The sequence below is a fragment of the Coenobita brevimanus genome, chromosome 64 (assembly GCF_032717465.1).
Source record: "Coenobita brevimanus isolate Jiangsu-jjx chromosome 64, ASM3271746v2, whole genome shotgun sequence".
NCBI lineage: Eukaryota > Metazoa > Arthropoda > Malacostraca > Decapoda > Coenobitidae > Coenobita > Coenobita brevimanus.
The window spans coordinates 12163181-12185311 of NC_137017.1; the positions used below are offsets into that span (position 1 = coordinate 12163181).

The 22131-nt window shown below is 39.6% G+C and overlaps 1 protein-coding gene across 3 annotated transcripts in view; it reads right to left on the minus strand.

The window, feature by feature from the left end:
* The window catches only part of dome (cytokine receptor domeless), a 351827-nt gene that overhangs the window by 222316 nt on the left and 107380 nt on the right, over nucleotides 1-22131 (minus strand). For all 3 annotated transcript variants that reach the window (XM_080276205.1, XM_080276204.1, XM_080276203.1), the window contains 5 exons: nucleotides 19000-19240; nucleotides 16600-16796; nucleotides 15910-16034; nucleotides 10840-10992; nucleotides 5076-5248 (listed from right to left, as the gene is read on the minus strand). In XM_080276205.1, coding sequence (XP_080132331.1) covers nucleotides 5076-5248; nucleotides 10840-10992; nucleotides 15910-16034; nucleotides 16600-16796; nucleotides 19000-19240 — 889 coding nt within the window. The remainder of the gene's footprint in view (nucleotides 1-5075; nucleotides 5249-10839; nucleotides 10993-15909; nucleotides 16035-16599; nucleotides 16797-18999; nucleotides 19241-22131) is intronic.

Consider the following 22131-nt stretch of genomic DNA (forward strand, 5'->3'; position numbering starts at 1 on the left):
CATTTATCAAGTCTACCTTTACACACATGAATGTTTTTCTCATGCACCATCTCTTTGTCTAAGTCGTTCCAAATATTTAAGTATTTACCTAATATACCTAATTGTGATATACACGGAATGTACTATGCTCGTGGGTTTCCGTCGCTGCTTCTCAATAAGTCGAATTTAACTTTAAACTCGTTTAAGTTTTTAGACTGGACGATCTCTTTGTCCAGGCTATTCCAAGTCTATACTTCTGTAAGGAAAGCTATATTTCTTGATATCCTTCAAGCAGCTTGACTTTTTCAATTTCATTACATGTCCTCTTGTTGCTCTCTTATCCCATACAAACAGATCTTCTTTGTCAAATTTATCTACTCCCACCATGGTCCTGAACACCACAATCATGTCTCCCCTCTTTCTCCTTTCCTCTAACGAAGGCAAATCCAGTTTTTCCAGCCTCTCTCTGTATGACAGGTCTGTCAGACTGGGGACCATCTTGGTTGCTGTTCTTTGTATTCTCTCAATCTTGTTTATATTTCTTTTTGTGTGGGGACCACACTACCGCTGCATATTCTAACCTGGGGCGGATCATGGCCACTATCAATTTTTTCATCATTTCCTCATCCATATAATGAAATGCTACTCTTATGTTAGTCAAGAGTTTATAAGTCTCTCCAACTATCTTCTTAATGTGCTTTTCTGGTGACAAACTATCTTGGACCAGCACTCCCAAATCTTTCTCTTCTCTCCTTTTTGTGATTAATTCATTACCCCAAAAAAAATTCAGTGATGGTCTCCTGGTACTTTTACCCATCTCCAATATTTTACATTTCTTTACATTAAATTTCATTTCCCACGTCTGGCTTCAATTGTGTATCCTATCCAAATCCTCCTGCAGTATTTTACAATCCTCCTCAACCTCTATCTTCCTCAAGATCTTTACATCATCAGCAAACAGACTTGCATAACTGTTCACTCCATCTACCATATCATTTACGTAAATCAGGAACATTACTGGCACCAACACTGAGCCTTGAGGGACTCCACTTGTTACTTCCCTCCATCCAGACATCTTTTCCTTTATTACTGTCCTCATTTGTCTGTCTCTCAAAAAGTCTCTCATCCATTCCAGAAGTTTCCCCTTTAGTCCTCCTATATATTCTAGTTTCCACATTAGTATCTTATGAGGTACCTTGTCAAAGGCCTTCTCTAAGTTTAAGTACACACAATCCACCCAACCATCTCTCTCCTGTACCACATCAATCGCTCTTGAGTAAAAGCTCAACAAGTTAGAAACACATGACCTTCCACTTCTGAATCCAAACTGATATTCAGCCAAAATATTCATCTCTTCCAGATATTTTATCCATCTGTCTTTCAGGATTCTCTCACACAATTTTGCGACCATGCTGGTTAGAGACACTGGTCTATAATTCAGGGGTTCATCCCTGTTTCCTCCCTTGTAAATTGGTACCACATTTGCCCTCTTCCATTCTTTTGGCACTTTCCCCTCTTCCAGTGAGCATACAATTAAGCCGTGAATTTTATCCGCCAGTTGTTCTCTGCATTCCTTCAGTACCCAATTAGAAATTCCATCAGGTCCTGGGGCTTTCCTTACATCTTGAGTTTCCAGTAATTTATACACTTCCTGTACCTCCACTTTTATATCTTTCATCACTGGAACATTTCTAATCACTCCCTCCCCTTCCACAAGCTCCTTTTCTTTAGTGAAAACTGACTGGAAACCTTTGTTCATTATTTCTGCTTGCATTGCCACATCCTTAAAGACCTCTCCTTCTACTTTCAGCTTGGTGATTCCTTCCTTTTGTTTCAGTTTGCCATTAACAAATCTATAAAACAGTTTGGGTTAATCCTTGCATTTGTCAATTATACCTTTTTCAAAATTCCTTTCTTCTTCTCTACGTATTCTTGTGTATTCATTTCTTGTTCTTTTATATTCTTCCTTTGTTCTGTCGTTACCTCTCTTTCTCCAATTGTTCCACACCTTATCTCTCTCTTTTTTTGCTATCATACACCTTCTATTAAACCACTCCTTTTTCCTGTTTTCTTTCCCTCTTACTCTTGGTACAAATTTTTCCACTCCCAAATTATAGAGGTCTAGAAAGATATCCCACTTCCTCTGTATCTCTCTTGTTTCTCTGAATTTTCTCCAATCCGCATTTTTAAAAAAAGTTTCTCAGTCCTGTAAAATTTGCTTTCCCAAAGTTGTATCTTCCCTGTCTATGAAGCTCGTCTCTTGGCTCGACGTTTCCTATTAACATCTGGAACTCAATGACCACGTGATCACTTTTTCCCAAAGGACAGAGATATTCCAATGATTCTATTACATCGGGTTCTTTGGTGAACAGTAAATCTAACCTTGCTGGTGTGTCCTCACCTCGAAACCGTGTCTCTTCTTTGACCCATTGCGTCATCACATTATTCATTATTATATTTAATAACATAGTGCCCCACGAATCCACGTCGCCTCCCGAGTACCATTCCTCCCAGTTCACCTCTTTACAATTAAAGTCACCCACCAAAATTATATTATTGCTCTTCTCAATTATTTTTTGCAAGTAGCTAGCCATATCTGACAACATCTCATGGTATTCGTCATCCTTCCATGCTCTCGTCTTTGGGGGAACATACACTACTGCCATATCTCTTTTAACATTCTCTCCAGTTTCTAATTTCATATATATCACTTCAGCCCTGCCTTCTCCCATTTCCACAGTATCTACATTTATGTTGTTCTTCACTGCTATCATCACTCCTCCTCCCTTTTTTTCTTTTCTGTCTTTTCTCCACAGTTTGTATTTACCAACTCCCAAATGAACATCAATATCTTCTCTTAATTTGGTCTCTACAAAGCACATGACATCAGGTTCATGTTCTCTCAAGAAATCATTAATTTCGATCCTTGTCGATATGAAACCATCAACATTAGTATATATCACCTTCAAATTATTTTTGACGTTTTTAATACCCTCTTCTCTCCTACTCTCTGTCCGTACCACTTCCTCAACTTCTCATCTTTCACACCATCCCCCTTAGTTTCCTTCACTTCTATTTCCTTAAATACCATTTCCTTACTTTCATATCCAATACTCTCCAAAAAAAAGTATTACATTCTTCCTCTGTCCTCTTATCATTTTTTTCCTTTACTTCTTCCTTTAATGATTTTAAAACTTCTCTTTCTTCTTCATTCAGATCTTTTCTTATTATAATATTTTCCATCCCCGCCTCTTTGCTTAATTTCCAGGTCACTTTAAGTATCTCATTTATTACACTTTCTGATGTAAACCTGACTCTCATTGGTCTTGTTTCCCCTTTCTTGTAAGGCCCTATCCTCCTTACTTCCTCAATTTCTTTTACCCACTTGTCTCCTCTGGGGTCAATCTTGCCTAATATTCCTCTCACCATGTTCGTGTCTCTCTCGAGTCTTATGAATCTAACCTTTTCTTCCTCTTCCCTGTTTCCAAATACTACCACACATCTGTTCCTTTCTACAGTTTCTCTCACTATTTTCTCTTTTTTCTTCAGTATTTTCACTACATTTTCTTCCATTTCTTTCTTGTTCATTTCCCTTTCTTCCTGGATGATCTCTCTTAAGCTGGCCACTTCTTTCTGTTCTTCTTCTACGTGTGCCCACTTTGCCTTATGTTCTTCTAATACATTACTCACCTTCTCCGTTTTATTAGTACTCTCTTCTAGTTTCCTCCTAAGTTCAACATTTTCCCGCTTCAAATTCCTAATTTCTTCATTGGCTGTTTCACTGGACTGGATCAGACTCTGTATGGTGGTTTCCGTATTTACTGACACATCCTTCATCACTAGATTCTCTACTTTCTTTTCGAGTTCACTAATCCTCATAATTAATGTTTTAACCAGGTCCATGACATTGGTATTAACATCAAATCCTTGAAATTCCAGTCCCTCATTGTTTATATTTTTGGCCATGTTTGATGTTGGTTAAATACCAAAACAGCTGTTACTGAAAAAAAAACTACAAACATTCATGTACAATCTAGTCAATAAATCTTTACATTTTTGGTAGTCTATTAACTTTCATTATTTTGAATTTAAAGCAAGACCTTTGGAGACAGGACAGACAAAATTCCTGAAACTACTTAAGGTTAGCAGCGATGGCAGGGACGTCTGCTCTCTCCGGCTGTGTGTGTGTGTGTGTGTGTGTGTGTGTGTGTGTGTGTGTGTGTGTGTGTACTGAAGAACCATGGGGATACCACAGATTCCCATACTGATATCAAGTCATTCACTTAAGACAACCATCTAATCATAGACAAGCATCACTACCACCATAATGCAATGGTATCCAACAGTTTTCCATCCATACCAAAAGTATAATAAATCACAATCCTTCCTTATTCATTCTGTCAAACAATTTTTCAAGATTTATAAATGCCATAATACCTAACATTCCACCTCACATGCTTTTGAAAAAATAAATATACAGTATAAAGATAAAAATAAACACATACTGTGCCCATAGTGAGTAGCTTCAGGCAGAATTCTTCTCTTCTAAATAGAAGCAACACAGATATGGTTACCATTTCAAATTAATCATGCAGAGAGAATGGAGCAGGAAAACTGGGTGAAAAAAAAAAAGAAAAAATATGGAAGACAGAACACCAAGAGGTAAACCAAAAATTTGGGATAATGAGCTACAAAATTGCACCAAGGGTAGGCAACTGAATAAAAGATGCTACCAGAGACCATGTAGCATGGACAGTCAAATCAGGTAACCAAAGGTGACATATGCAAGCATGTACAAGGCCTTAAAAAAAAATATATATATATATATATATATATATATATATATATATATATATATATATATATATATATATACAGGTATATATATATATATATATATATATATATATATATATATATATATATATATATATATATATATATATATATATATATATATATATATATATATACACAATCTCAATGCACAAGAATTCAGAATCAAAAGAAAGTTCACTACATACAGTACTACAGGTAACTGATGAAATTTCAACAAACTAAAAAAAAATGATGAGGCAACACAGACAATAACCTACCGATGTTTCTGGTTCACGCGCTTTAACCCTAGCGCCTCTGATGTTGTCCCCATATGCCTGGTAACTGATGATCTTTCCATTGCGATCTTCAGGCTGAGGGGGATTCCAGGTGAGCACCACCCAACCCTGGCCCCTCTCCTTCATCCTTAGGCGAAGGGGAGGACCACTGGGTTCTGAAGATAATGGACAATGGACTTAGAAACTGGCTTTGTACAAGCTAACAGATGTATTCTTAACCACATCAATTTGATGGTGTACTGTATTTTCTTAGTTTATTTTTGCTATTCCAGACAATTTACATAACTAAGAAAAGGCCTCTGTGCTTGTTGCAAAGTGGGTAAAAAGGGATATCCTGTCCTGTTCCAAAGGCTTTCCTAAGCTGAGTAAAATCCTTTAAAGATTATTGTTGTTGCTTAACTCTGGTCTGTCTGGCCAAGAAGACCTGTCAACCACAGGCAAGTTGTCTGACCATCCTACAAGTACATAAATACTGTGTAGGCTTCCAATGCCCTCTTGTGGTAGACAGCACATCACGGTCAGGCCACGGTTCTTTCTGTGGCAAGGTGCAAGGAAATATGGAGTGGTAATAAATATAAAATGAGAAAGACTTTATCAGACTTAATCCCTGCCAAGCTGATTCTTTGTAAGGTAGGTTTACCTTTCTGAGTCACTGCTTTATAACCAATGTACACTGTATCTCATATGAGGCTTGAACGAGGTCTGTTCAGGAAGTATCTGACCTTAGGCTCAAAAAAAAAAAAAAAATAGCTAACTTGTTGAACTAGGACACTTATACTCCTTAAAGTAGGCTCCTTCTGACCTGACACATGTAACCCAGTGTTCTTTCCACTGCGTGAAACATTTTTCAAAGTCGGTTTTCGGTACAGTACAATCTTCAAACAACAGGAGATAAGTACCTCATGCAAAATCAATTTCGTGCTAAAACGTGACATATATTTACATGTAAAATAGGGGGTTAGGTTCTAGACACCCCATATTTTTCATTAAAAACATATCAAAGATAGGTTACTACCAATGTCTGCTGTAAGACACCCATGACGTGTGTGTAAAGTACAGTGTATACAATCTCGCCGACTTGACACATCAGTGCATTCTGGCCTAACCTGACTGACTAGTTTTGCCCCCTAATACTCCCCATAAAAAGTTTAACCAAGGACTGTCAATAAGCCTCTTGAAAGATCTTATTACTAATCAGGCAAAAACTTGTGACCTAATCAACACATGAGTAACAACCACCCAGCATCATGCACATTTCGCCAAGAATCACTTTCGGTGAACTCATTAACCCGTTAACTGCTGCATTAGGTTTCGTGGTTGATCCTTCCATGCGCGCACACACACACACACACACACACACAAAGGATGTTTTTCTTTTCCTCAAAAATAATTTTTGCTCATAAATGAAAAAATGCATGGAAAAGAGTAAGAAAACCACATATGAGTTCATTATTCACCTTAGTTTGGCTGTGGTAAGCTATTTATGGACATTTGGGTGAAAAATGTAGCACGCTTTTCCTTTAAAAAAAAAAAAAAAAAAAAAAAAAAAAAAAAAAAAAAAAAAAGAGAGAGAGAGCTTGATCATATGATGTACAGCTAACTCGCACGGAACACGATCTCACGGAACGCGCTCGCTATTATACACGGTAAGGGCTGGGATACATATAAGACAACGTAAGATTAAAGAACCATTATGAAAACTACAAATTAACGAAGGAGAAGCCTTTGAAAGACCAAATCCTCGAATGTCACCGCAGCGCACGGTTTGTTTTGATTACATGACGATCTAGGCGGGAAATTATTCAGTGAGTGAGACATTCCCGAGTACAGTAGCACAGTATTTGTAAGTTAAATATTTACAGTACTGTACTGTTCTGGCAAGTTTATGTGCAACTTGAAGTACTATTAAACAACGTTAAAGCAAGAAATAAAGTCTTATAACCAGTTTACCTGATAGGCGTCAGAATATTGCCTTTTTTATTTGTTCGTTTTTTCCACAGTACTTTACAGTATTTGTAAGTTAAATATTTACTGTTCTCGTACGTACTGTACTTGTAAGCACTTAAATAAAGTTAAATAATTAAATAAAGCCTTGTAACCAGTTAACCCGAATTATATGATTACCCATGATCGGCGTCGGAATATTGCCTTTTTTGTTTGTTCGTTAAACTTTTACTGTACTGCTTTTCTACAGTACTATATTTGTAAGTTAAATATTTACTGTTCTGGTATGTACTTGTAAGCAATTAAAGCATTAAATAAAGCCTTGTAACCAGTTAACCTGATTTATATGATTACCTATGATCGGCGTCGGAATATTGCCTTTTTTGTTTGTTCGTTAAAGACCTGCTGTACAGCTTTTCCACAGTACTGCATTTCTAAGTTAAATATGTTCCTGTTCTGGTATATACTTGTAAGTTAAAGCACTCAAAAAAGATAAAGCATTAAATAAAGCCCTGGTACCAGTTAACCTGATTTATATGATTACCTATGATCGGCGTCGGAATGTTTCCTAGTGTTTACGTACAGTATTTGTGTGTTGAAGTTTTGCTGTGGAGTACTGTACTGTATTTGTGAGTTATAACATTAAATAAACCTTCTAACCACTTAAAGTGCTTTCTAGTGATTACCAGTGACAGATAACAGCAAAACAACACATTTGGGGGGTCTACGGAGCAAAATACGGAGTAGTTTAAATATACGCGATTTCGCACCTAACACGGCACGGTAGGAACGAAACCCACGTGTTCCGTGTGAGTTTCCTGTACGTAGCAGTCGCAAGCTATTCTTCAGATGATGGAGATAGCAGCTATCGGGTTAAAAAAAAAAAGTGAAACTATTTCTGAGTCATTAGTCAAAAAAAAAAAAAACACTGAAGTTCTCAGCATGGAGTAATTGCGTACTTCTCACTTCTCAGATAAACACGAATGCATTAATCAGGAATAATAAACAAGTCACCCAAGTAGTATAATTTGTATGACAGTACACAATAATTCATAAGAACTGAACTCACATAATTATCTTACCTGACTATTTACGTCAACACGTAATGTCTTTACATACTGTACGAGCCAAATGTTCTCGACCAAAGACCATCAGTTTATAACAAAGGTCGGACACAAAGCTCTTTTTTTTTTTTTTTTTTCCCCCACATTGCACCAAGAGAAAACATGAATTTTACTGATCCTTCAACATCAACTTTTTCTTCCCCCCCTCCCAACAAAGAAACTGTCAACATCGTAAACACACCCGACTCATTTTATCTGTCTGATCGTTTGCATTTAAGCTCCCACGCCACATGCCACTTTGTCCAACAATTTTACATTTTCCTTTGGAATAAATGCTTTTCTTGTGTTCATAGCACTTTCAGGGTGCTCAGACATAACTGAAGTTAGTTTGGAACCACATGCTCAGAGTTCTGAGAGGAAATAAGGAGCAAGGAAATAAGCAAATAAAAGCTTCTCATCATGATGACGATTCACACAACACTGAGGCAGGCTGTGGTAGGTGGTATGGGACATGGGCCACGTGGGTCAGGTTGGGTCAAGGAAGCCAATCAGTGACTGACAAAAGCATAACACAAGAGTTGTCGACAAACGCAGTCAGTTGGAAATCCAGTACCTAAACACACCCACTTCCCACATAGTTTCTCTTGCGCAACTGAGTGAAATTACTGTGCTATTACGAAATTATGGGAGAAATTAAATGTCTGTGTAATTGTAAGATTGGTTTCTTTTTGTCTTGAATTGCGACTCTACAGTATCTCCTGCAAGTGCTTTGTCACATTCATCATGATCTCTTGTCTCAAATCAGGAACTCCACTGAAGGGTTCCTGACTTGGGATGAGAGATCATGATGAATGCAATGAAGCACCTGCAGGAGATAACAAAAACCGACACTGAAAAATGTTTCAGGCAGCGGGAAGACTGCTGGGCTACATGTGTCAGGTCACAAGGGACCTACTTTGAGGGGGATTAGTGTCCTAGCTTAACGGTTGGCTATTTATGTTTTTAGGGCCTATGGTCGGATACTTTCAGAACAGATCTCATACCTTGGCCTGTCCAAACCTTCACTGTGCTTCATATAAGGTTCAGAGCTGGGCACTAAATACACTGAATGTATTTAAATACTAAATACTAAATACTAAATACATGAGAGAAATGCATTTAAATACTAAATACCAAATACATGTTATGAATTTATTTAAATACTAAATACTAAAAACATCAATTGTATTTAAATACATTTGTAAATACATTTTAAATACATCCAAATTCTAACATATACATAGAGAGAGAGAGAGAGAGAGAGAGAGAGAGAGAGAGAGCCAGTACCTGGCATATGGATTAGACACTTTCATGCCAACTGGTTCCAAAATCAGCCAAACTGGCATAATTATGCCAGAGCCGGCAACCCTGACTGATGGAACTGAACTCGTGACTCACACCGTGTTCACTGTTCAAGGTTGCCAGATAGTTGGATGGGTTTATGGCCAAATTAACAGGTAAAAAAGTATTTACATTTTTATATTTTGAGGATTTAAATACATTGTATTTAAATACTCATTAAAGTATTTAAATACTGTATTTAAATACATGAAAACCAATGTACTTATAAATACAGTTCTAAATTCACAAATGTATTTAAATACTGCCCAGCTCTGATAAGGTCTGCAGCTCGGCAAACGTTAAGGAGTTAAAACTGAGAGGGGAAGGGTATACGCAAGAACCTAATTTATCATCAGGACTTATAAAATACGTCTGAAGACAGGAAATGGTCAGAATTGTATTACCCTGTCAACAGCACTGAGGCAAAAAAGAAAAGCTTCTTATATTTTTCCTCACATCATGGCTTCAATAACAATGTAAAAAACCAGAGGCCTGCTTTCTCCTTTAATAATAAGGCTCCCAGATTCTAATGTAAATTATATAAGAAAGAAATCTCAGTTCATGAATATGACATAATATACCCTTACAATGAATACAGGGTAAAATTCAATTCTTCTGACCATAAATATCTGTTTGAGAAGGACAAACAAATAAGTTCTATGGACTATTAGACAACACAGATTTACATTCAACCACAAATGAATATTCAGTGTGCTGTACTAACATTTTCAAAATTGTTGAATATCATTACTATAGGCAGACGCCGAGATATGATACCCCTATATGCGATATCCCAGAGTAGCAATGGGGGTAGAAATACCACCCTACCCTGCCTAACGATGGCCAAACCCTGGTTTAATGATGGGTTTTATTTATTTTTTTTACTAATTTTGATATTTTACTTTAATTTTGTGTTTAGGTTGATTTATAACCTGTTGTAGATTTAGATTAATAAGTTTTAGTCATAGGTGGGATGAACACTGTCATTTTGGGGTGGAGTTTACTAAGTTTGATTTCCCCAGAACTTAAATTTGATGATTTTAAGATTTTATTTTTGGGTTTGGGTGAGTTATAAACTGCTTTTAGGCTTTGTTTAGCTTGTTTTAAAGCTATTTTGGGGTTTAAATTAGCTAGAAACTTGTTTTTGAACTGATCTAGGTGGGTTTAGAACTTGGTTCAGGGGGGAAACCCGAGGCTCAAAAACACATCCCTATACTTTACATGTTAAATCTACCTCCAAGATACAATACCCTGCCTAGCGATAGGTTTTTCCTTAACCAATTGCATCATTAAACCGGGGTATGCCTGTACTTCCAACAACTGTGATAGACAGCTGGTACTAATTCTAAAACACTTACTGTCAGGTTCAGTGATGACCCTCAAGGGTCTGCTCCAATGACTCAGACCAATATCTGTCTTTGTAGCTATGTAGAAGTGATAGTGAGAGTATGGATGTAGGTTCCCAATCTCATACGTCGTCTGTAATTCGTTATCGATGTCCACAAACGTTTCTAGAAAAGGAAGTATTCCACGTAAGTAAAGTAGTGGTGGCATGGCCAAAGTTGAGGTAATGAATGATGCCAAACTCATAATTAACTAAAAAAAATTACTTTTATGACTCTTGGATACCAAATGAAAAAGATATAAGGTTGAGGTCTAGATATACAGAAGCCTGGGGGAAAAAAAAAATTTAAGGAGTGACAGGACAGATGACCCGGCGTTATAGACTGTTAGCAGTTGGTGTCATGACTGGGTGATTAGACACCAGTCCTGTGAATAATCCAATGGGTTGTTATGAATTGTATCTATCTATCTATCTATAGCCCGACGCCCTAATCCCGCAAAGGGTGGCCGCAGACAAAACGCCTCCAAGTCGCTCTGTCACCCACCATTTGACTACCCTCCTCCCAACTCACCCCCCCCTCCCTCATATACCTCTCAACTCCATCCCTCCACCTCATCCTCGGTCTACCTCTCCCTCTCCCTCCCTCCACCTCACCTACATACACCCTCTTAGTCAGTCTCTCATTCTCCATTCTCTTCACATGTCCAAACCACCTCAGTGTATTTCTCCTAATCTTCTCAACCACATCCACATCCACCCCACAGCGTTCCTTCACTTCTTCATTCGTCAACCTGTTATGAATTACCAGGGGATAATGATAACAGACATCTGAGAGATGTGTCAGGAAGCACATCCCTCAGGAAGCACAAAGAGGTACACAAATATACATGCTGCAGAGAGACCAGAAAGAATGCTCAAAGGAGTCTGACTGCTTATCTGATTGTTGAAAGAGAAATGCTTGAGCCTGTTGTTGACATGAAGGTGGCATGAGGACAATGCAGAGGGGATTACTGTATTTGCAATGAGAAAGACTGTGAAGAAAGCTGCTAAAAGGACTACAAGTTATTAATGGCATTTATGATTCTGGAAAAAGCATATAACATGATAAAGAGAGAGGAATTGTGGAGAGGTCTGTATTGTTATGGTCTGGACGGCAAGCTGCAGAATGCTGTTAAGAATTTTTATGGTGGCAATGAAGTTTGTGTAAAGATTGGTGGGTATATACACAAGTGGTTTAATATCAGTGCTACAGTATGACAAGGATGTATGATGTCCCAGTGGCTGATTTATGAACAGTGTTTCAGTAGGATGGAAGGAACAGATGCAATGAAGAATGTCAAAATGGGGAAAGCCCCAGGAATTGAAGGAATGTATGGTGAAATGCTGAAACATGGGGGAGAGATAGTAGTAAAATGGATACAGGAAATATGCAGATTAGCTTGGGAGGAAGGTAGAGTCCTGGAGGATTGGAAGTCTGGTATAATTACTAGTATTCTCCTATAAAAAGGAAAAGGGGAAAAAGAAGTGTGTGGTAATCATTAGGGCATTTATTTTCTTAGTGTTATAAGAAAGTATATGGTAGGATACTTACTGACTGAGTTAGGAATTAATTGGAGAACAACAGGGAAGTTTCAGGAAGGGAAGGGGTTGTGTGAATCAGACATTCATTCTCAGGCCTTTAGAGGAAAAGTTTCTAGAGAATAGAAAGAAGTTGTACGTGGCCTTCATGGATTTGGAGAAAGCACATGAAAGAGCTGATAGACAAGGAATGTGGAAAATATTAAAAAATATATGGAATAAATGGGAAGCTGTTGTGTGGTTCAGATATTCATCCAAAGGTGGAAAAGTTTCTACAAAAGAGAAAAAAGTTGTACGAGGCCTTCATGGATTTGGAGAAAGCATATGAATCAGTGGATAGACAAAGAATGTGAAAAATATAAAACTGGAAAAAACTCAGAGGGCTCATACCTCCACCGCTGTTTCACTTCCATACGTTAGAGTGGGTAACACAATACAGTAAAAGTCCTCCAATCCAATCACCAATAATTTGAAAATTCCAATACAGAACTCCAAACTTGTAAAGTTGAAACTTTTCAAATTTTTCTGGGCTTTCTTTGAATTTTTCTGGGTTTTATCTAAGGATTTATCTGACTTGGACTTGTTCTTGGACCTGGATGTACCTGCCTGCAACTGTTCATCTACACTTCTATGTCTTACCGGTGAGTAAAACAATAACCAATATCGTTTTAAGTGCTTAGTTAATGATCATGTTTTCAAAGGGCCCTCCCAGTAGTCTGAAAAAAACAAAACCGGTAATCCGAAAGACTGTCCCCTGCGATTCGGATTATGGGACTTTTACTGTAATATCATGCAGCAATTTTTTTACTTTCATGCTCACTTCCCTATTTCATATCAATGCTTTCAATGAACCAACAACCTCTCATCCCTGCTGCACCCTTTCAAGCACTTCATCCTCTAAACTTCTATCTTTTACTCATCAAAGTACTCAAGGACTTAAATGCACTCACATTTTCCATTTCCTCCTCATCCAACCTCACTGTACATTCACTGACTTCACTTCTCTTAAAGACCATAACTTTACTCATCCCTACATTCACCTTTAGATTCTGTTTCTTACACACCCTCCCAAACTCATTCACTAAGCCTTGCAGTTCCCCTTCGTTGTCAGTTAACAATACAGTATCATCTGCAAACAACAGTACTGGGTGTTTCCAAACACTGCCCTCCCTCATTAGGGTGGCTCCAACATCCACTGCCCTACATTGTATCTCTTTTATAACCCCACCCATATACAGACTGAACAACCACAGGGACATGACACATCTGTTTCAATCCAACATTCTAACAGAAAAATTCACTTAGTTTACTGTCCAGATGCACTGCAGCCTTAGCCCCCCTCATACATATTCTTCATGGCATTTAACAACTTCCCATTTACTCCATAAATTCTTAATACTATCCACATTTCTTGTCTATCCACCCTGTCATATGCTTTTTCCAAAGGCATGAAGGCCGCATACAACTTCTTTCCCTTCTCTAGAAACTTTTCCACTAAAGACCTAAGAATAAGTATCTGATCTACACAACTTCTTTCCTTCCTAAAACCTCCCTGTTCTTCTCCAACTAATTCCTCTGTTACTTCCCTAACTCTGTCAATAAGTAACCTACCATATAGTTTCCTTATTACACTAAGAATACAAATGTCCCTATGATTACCACATACTTCTTTTTTCCCTCTCCCTTTGTACAGGGGAATAATTATACCTGGCTTCTAATCCTATGAGAATCTACCTTCCTTGCAGGCCAATCTGCACATCTTCCATATCCATTCTACAACTATCTCTCCTCCATGTTTCAGCTTTTCACCACACACACCATCAATTCCTGAGGCTTTCCCCATTTTGCCTTTCTTCAGTACTTCCACTACTTTCATCCTACTGATCTCATTCTCTCTTCTCATCTCTCTCCTTCTCCAAGCCATTCCCCAGCCACTTATACTCACATTTCTTTCATTTTCTACGTTCAACAATTCCTTAAAGTGTTTTCTCCATCAGCTCACTTTTTCTCCCTTCTCCACTAGCAATCTACCATTTTTATCTTTCACTCCCCAACTAACTTTCTTATCACCCTGTCTAACTCTCTCTTCACCTCTCTCCAGAACTTTTTCTGACATTCCCTCCACCTTACACTCAAATTCCTTCCAAATTCCTCATCCACTCTCTTCTTACTCCTCTTATTCCTTTTTTTCACCTCTCTCTTCCAGCTCTCGAAAGAATCCTGTATATAACGCATAAAATCACACCTGCTAAGATGCGCATAGTTGGTACCGTAAAAGTGCACATCAAACAAATTGCACATCTTTAAATAATGTAACTTGTGAGAAAAATTATAATTGGTTCTGGGCTCATTAGTCCTAGGCACTCGTAATGCATACATTGTAAATGAATAAGAACAAAACTAGTGTCTTCCTCTTACATGTCTACCCAACAAAGAATTAGTCCAAGTTAGGACTGGTTGACAAATATGCTACCAACCTGACAGTCAAAGGCTCTGATGGGAGTCTAACATCATATTCAAGCTTTGTTGCTCATTTTTATATTGATTTAACCCATACAGTCCTATGATCATCTATCGCTGTATTCAGGCATTGGTATGTTGAGTTCTACCATCATCATTCATACAAAAGTTACCAAAAAATAGTATGAGGTATCCCTGCCTCTCTGATGATGTATATACAGCCTAGCCAATGGAAAGTACAATATCTGGTGGTATCTGGCCTGATTTGTTCCCCTAAATGCGGTGGGGGAGGGTCCTCCCGACTGCCATTTCTCCATCTTCCTCTGCTCCACTGGGGCCTGTCTTCAATGTCTCCTCCCACCCAAATCACCACCCATACCCCCATTAGACCATATTGGTTGTGTGGCAGGCATATTCCCTCCTTTTCCCCTGCTCTTCATGCCCCCCCACACTCCATCCACCTCCATATTCCCCCTTATGTCGTCCCACTTCTCGCTCATGATGAGAGGTGGCTTTTGTCATTTTCGACAGTCAACAGTGCAGTAACCATTAGACATATGAGAGTGAAATATACATTTTCGGGTGTGTAAAATCAAGCTCTTCAAATCTCCGAGACTAAAATTTACTTTGGTACAATTTTTTTTTTTTTTTCCCCCCTCTATATGCACGAGGTAACAAATTTTATTTTTGAGATTCTTTGATGGTAGATTGTGTGGCAACCGTTAGACATATGAGACTGAAATGTACATTCTCTGGTGTGTAAAATCAAGCTCAGAAAATCTGTAAGACTAAAAATTTACATTGGTGAAAGTTGAAAAATCAGACCCGAAATGAAGTTCTGGGGCCAGACTTTAGGGTAGGAGAATTACAGTCTTTAGGGGTTAAAAAGTAGTTCCATAAAGCCCAACTGCTGGTGTAGGGGTATGAGGCTAGGCCACTGTAGTCCAGTACATGTATATAATGGTGTCACAAACGATCAGCCTCCAGCACTTGCTAACATTTCATCACAAGTTTATGTTACAGAATGACATGAACTTATACTTACCATCAGAATCGGCGCAGGTGTCATTCGGTCTAAGCACACGGCAGTAAGAGATTTTGAAACCCCTTGGTTCAGCTGCTTGTGCTTTGCAATTCAGGTCCCACTTTAGACCAACCGATGTTGAGTATCTAGAGAAGAGAAAGAGAAACAAAATGAGGAATGGTGCCTAAAAAAAAAAAAAAAAAAAAAAAAAAAATCTAAAGTATAAACATTAGCCATATTGCATTAACTCGTATACAACACCAAGCAGACTACAGAAATGTAATCTAACTGACCAGTGACATAAATTTACATACTGTATTTAAAGGGTTAGCACACTAAAATTCCTGCAACTTGGCATCATGTCAAAGATACTGCACTGAACTGGCTCTTTACTTTCAAAACAACATAAAACTGAGAACCTCAGAAAAGAAAGAATGAAAAGAATTAAATCAATACTGTATATTATCTATACCTACAGCTATCTATTTACTTATCTATTTTTAGAGAGAGAGAGAGAGAGAGAGAGAGCGCATACTGGTCTCTCTGTGTTGGACTCATGGCAAATCACATCTAAACATCCAAGACCACAATAAATTGTAGTAAACTAGTTTTCTTTTCTGTTCCTTTTATACTATTCTATCCAACTTATGCCGAGGAGGAGGAGGAGGAGGAGGGACTCTTAGAACACTACTGAAAACAAGCAACACTCACACATATTCCTCACTGAAGTCCTCAATCCTTGGTGGTTTGACACCATGCTCAGCAACACACGAGATCCACTTGATACCGCTAGAGGAAGATTTGGATTCCAAAGAGATGCCAAACATGTAGCGTGTGGAGGGGTCAAAATCAGTCAGATTTACGGCCCCTGCTGTTGGACTGTCAACCTTTCGCCACTGGACCTTGGTCTGTGGAAGGGTCATATGACAGGCTGGGGTTACAATTCTGCTCTGGTTCGTATTTTGCATAAAAATTCAAACCATAAACAAATACATACAAAAGATACTTGTATTCACCTAGCTAGTAGATATGTCGAGAGGTTATGTGACAGGTTGCATTTCACAATTCTGCTCTTCTCTATACCTGTTCTAAAATCTGATTTATGCCACAAATCCTGCAACTGTATGCAAAAATAAGCTACATCTGTAGACCTAACAAATGTTTCTAAATGAATCTACAGTACTATACTAGTCGCATTGGCCAGTTTCTCTTGTGCCCCGCCCCCTACTGATGCCCCGCCCTCTTCCAGCTCTACTCGTTGCTGATTGGCTGAGATAATTATTCATCTTACTGACAGAATAATGAGCCTTACCACGAAATAGTATCGTATTATTTACTTTTACTTTGAATTCATTTCTCTATGACAAAGGAAGCACTAAAATTTGCTAACTGAATCAAAATCAGTTTGAAAAGAACCAACCTGCCTCCTCCCACGACTGCAGCTGAGTTTTGCCGCCAAGAAACTTCGGAGCTTGGCAATAACGCATTGCAGCTGTGCCGCTATTACTATTAAACATATTAAGTCACCTATTTGTCATGGCTGGTAAGTTACCACAGTATCATAACCATATTGTAATTTTCCCTATTTATTTCCTTAATATCAGGGGTCTGAATATAGAAGTAGGAAAACAAAATGTCAATGGCTTTACTTCGAAATGAGAAACCTCATTCTATATACGTGGTCAATGAAATCTTACAGAGGGAAAACTGTTTTGTGTGTGTGTGTGGATACCATATTTAGGGAAAAATGTCAAAACACTAAGTTCTTTGTAGGATGCGTATCTTTCTATTTTCATAGAGGGAGCTTTCGTCACTTTACAAACCTTTCTGGCCGATAACATTCCTTGGTACTTTTTTCCAACATCCTTTACTACAAAACATTTCCTAGTTAAATGGAAGAGGTATCATTGCAGTTAAGTGCTTAAGTAAAAGTTTTGTTGCTTCGATCAGCGAGAGCGCCTGACATGTTTACGCAACATTGGCACGGCAAAGGCTGGCTCAGAACTACTCAGGCCGACGGGTGAGTGGGCGTGGCCAAGGGGACGGGGCACAAGAGAAACTGGCCAATGCGACCGGTATAATTATGGTCATTCCTACTGCCATATCATGTGACATTTAAGTAAATTTTGGGAACTTGCCTGAAACATTATGAGAGCAGAGTACTGGTACAGTACATTAATAACACACAATAATCCATTTTAATGAATGACAGTACTGAGGAGAGAGAGAGAGAGAGAGAGAGAGGGGGGGGGAGAGGGGGAGAGAGAGAGAGAGATACTGAGGAGAGAGAGAGAGAGAGAGAGAGAGAGAGAGAGAGAGAGAGAGAAGGGGGGAGGGGGGATGAGAGACAACAATTTCAATCAGAAAAAAAAAAAAAAAACTGTAAAATGATTGGTAAGATGTACTGATAGGAAAAGTCAGAAACAAGTAATGAAAAATCACAGCAACAAGAGAGCATAATTTTAGGATGGGGTAGCTTTCTTCACTCTCATCTTAAATGTCAGGACCAACTTGCCTAGGCCTGGGCTCCTATACTCCTCATGGGGCAACGTAGGATTGGATGATGGATGGATAATCTCATTTCTGCACATTTCCTTTCTTTCACCTTAACGATTACTTTAGAAAATAAAATCTAGCTTACAAACTTTTTATGGAAGATAGCAACCAAATACATATAAGCTACACTACAAAACAACTTTTAACAGTAAAATATTTACTACAATGATTACTGATGGAAAGATGTGAAAGAAATACTCAGAGTTTTATATATCTGAGAAAAGATTTTGGGTGCTAAAGAATGTTTTTAAGAATTCATGTACTGTGGCCCAAATCCTGCTCTAAGTATGAAAAGGCATACTCCTGGTTGTTACAATGCATAGCAACTGCAGGAAAATTCTAGGAAGTTTGCCTCCCATCTACCAAGTGACCACAAGTCTTATTGTACACTTTACATGCAGCTACTTCCCCCCCCCCCCTCCCTCACATTAGCTGCATAAATGAAGGGTCCAATGTACAATATTTACAATGCACAGAGCATGTAACCATACTGATATCTACAGACCACAAGGTAATCATGCATCTTATTCTGGAATTACAAAGTTAGAGACTGACCTTACACCAATTCTCATACTCAAGCTGACGACACCAATAAAGTGTAACACTTTCCACTTGCGCCGATTGTTCTGGCAGCTGCCAAAGTACTCTGTATGTACTGTTGTTGTGACCAGTGTATGCAATCACTCTGAAGTACTGTGGGGTCTGGAGAATTGCAGACATTTCAGGTACAACAAGAGAAGCCTTCAAGTTCTCATCTTCAGGGGGCCCTTCATCATTGACTGGTATCACTTCAAATCTGTAATGGGGTTACATATATGAAATGGGGAAGTACATATATGAAAATAACAACATAAACATTATCACTACACACATCAAGATACAGTGGGCTTGCACAGTGCGCGTCATCACAGTGCACAATTCGCATTGTGCGCGAGTGACCAAAAATCATAACCAAAAATCCTTGAATGCGCGAGTTTACCGCACAGAACGCGAGGCAGAGGCAAGGAGTGGCTAAAAAATGCCATTTTCTATTAGTGCGCGACCACCCCTCACACAACACGCCACGTGTCGTCATGTTGATGCACAGAAATTCCCGGGCATTGTACTGCGCAGCTTCGGGTACAAGGAAGCAGGCGCGCCATAACAGTCCTGGCTCATGCACTGTGCAGATCCGCTCTCTACAGCTAACCTGTTGTGTACAACGTGTGGTGTTTTTTGTGCTGCTCCATCCTTGCCTTCGCCGCACCATGGCCCCACCCCCAAGAGTTAAGAAACTTCTGACGCACGCCACCAAGTTAAAGATCATTAATATGAAGGAGGAGGGTCAAGGAAACACTGCCATGGGGAGAGCCTTAGGACTGGCTGAATCTACAGTGAGAACTGTGTGGAAGAACCGTGAAGCCATAAAGGCTGTAGTGAAGACGTACGGTGCCTCTGACCTTGACGGCTGTTTGCGGGTGGGAAATCGTGCTATGATACTAATGAAGCGCTATCTTGCCACCTTCATAATGAGGAAGGAAAAGGAAGGTGTTTCACTGAATGGAAGATTAATTCGGAACCAAGTCCAGCTCTTTTACAGGGCAGCATCTCGCAGGTTAAAAGTGGAAAAACCTTTCAGGGCATCGGTTGGATGGCAGGACTGCTTTCTCAAGCGCAAGGAACTCCGTTACATGAAAGTGTCTGGTGAACGTGCCTCTGCCGACGAGCTAGCCGTGAGAGACTATCCTGCGATATATAGAGCGATTACTGAAGAGGGACAGTACACCAAGGACCAGATCTACAACATCGATGAAACGTCATATATTACAAGGCCATGCCCAAATCAACTTACATCGCTAAAAGACAGAAACAAGCCCCTGGTCACAAGCTCCAGAAGTGTAAGATGACAGTAATGTTCGCTGTAAACCTGTCTGGGAGCCACAAGATGAGGCCAGTTGTTGTACACACAGCTTCACATCCAATGTGCTACAAAAACCTCACGAACATGGATGCAAGTGGCGTGTATTGGTACAAGTCCGCAAATGGCTGGATGACCGGGAACATTATGGCAGACTTGTTAACGAGGCGGTGTGTCCCTGATGCCAGGGCCAAGTGTCGGGAACTGGGCATTCAATTTAAGATGCTCCTTGTGCTTGATAATGCACCAAGTCACCCTCCATACCTTGAAGATCTTCATAAGGATTGTCGTGTTGTGTTTCTGCCGCCCCGCACGACGTCACTAGTGCAGCCACTGGATCAAGAACTAATCGCCACAGTGAAGCACTTCTACCATAAGCAAGTGTATGACTACCTACGCAGGAAGGCCAACACACAAGAGGAGCTTCATGCCCTACAAGAAGATCACGACGAAGACCTTGATGAGCAATCTGCTCCCGTTCCATCTCCACCAGCACCTGTATCCCGACCTGCCACAGATGCCACGACTGTTGAGGCATTTTGGCGTAATTTTATGGTGAAGGACGCAGTTGAATTTCTCCTACAAGCCTGGCACCAGATTACACCTGCAACGGTGAACTATGCGTGGCGAATGCTCGTGCCTCACTTATGCACGTCCCAGGAGACGGCCATTCAACCACTGGCCGAGGCTGAGGCAGCAACATTGACAGCAGCACACGCTGTACCAGGTTTCGATGACGTTCCATTGGTGGACATACAAGAAGTGCACACTGCTACTGAGGAACAGCCTCGCGAGGAAGTGCTGCAACGGATAGACGAGGCTGACGAAGAGCCCGACGCCAGGTAGAGTCAAGTTGAGCAGCCTAGCGTGATGGAAGGCAGGACTGAGCTGTGTATGTCAAACATTAGCAAAGATCCTTGCTGCCATGGATAAGCTCAGGGAAGAGGTGAAGGAACAGGAAGTGAGCAACCTAAGAACGGAGGAACTTCTGGTTGGTATCGACAAACTCTTCCGTTTCTACACAGACAGGCACAGGGAAGAAATAAACAGGAGAAGACAGACGCTCATAACAAGCTACACACAGCAGGCTCAAGTTGGTGAAACTGCAGAACCAGCGACATCGTCTGCTCCTGTTCCTGTTGAGGATGAAGAGGATGCAATGTCAGAAGTGTCAGCATTGGACTTTGATGGGTTTATGGCCGAAGTGAGTGACTTTGATGCTCCTGGGGAAGGTGCTCAAGAGGAGTCTGTGGAGGGAAGTGTTGGTGCGGTGGGAGGTGCGGTGGGGAGCGCGGCGCTGTAAGTGTTGCCGTGCCTCGGAACCCCTGTTATTTAAGGTCATCAGGCCTGTTGTCTACTGTTGTTAAGGTGACTACCCATATTTTTGTTATTGTAGCTATAGCTTTAGTACAATGTCTGAAAAATATGACCTTTATTATGTCTCTACGGGCCAAAAAATGTCCAGGTATGCCCATATGTAATTATTCCCATAAGATTATGTATTCCCAGTACGCGAATTCCCAGTGCGCGAGGTCGCAGACCGCCCAATCTATCGCGCACTGTGCGAGCCCACTGTATATATTCACATCTATCAAAGATGGCATTAAAATTTAAGTAGCAGAGATATGATAAAGGGGTGTATGTTCTATGTAATGGCAGACCAAATAAATTACAGTAATTTGTTTCCATCTGCGGGAAAAAAAAAAAAAAAATCAGGTATGTGAAAAAATGACTGAAGTAAGTGGTGAGGGAGTTATTGTACTTATAATGCCATCTTTCCCTTTCTCCAA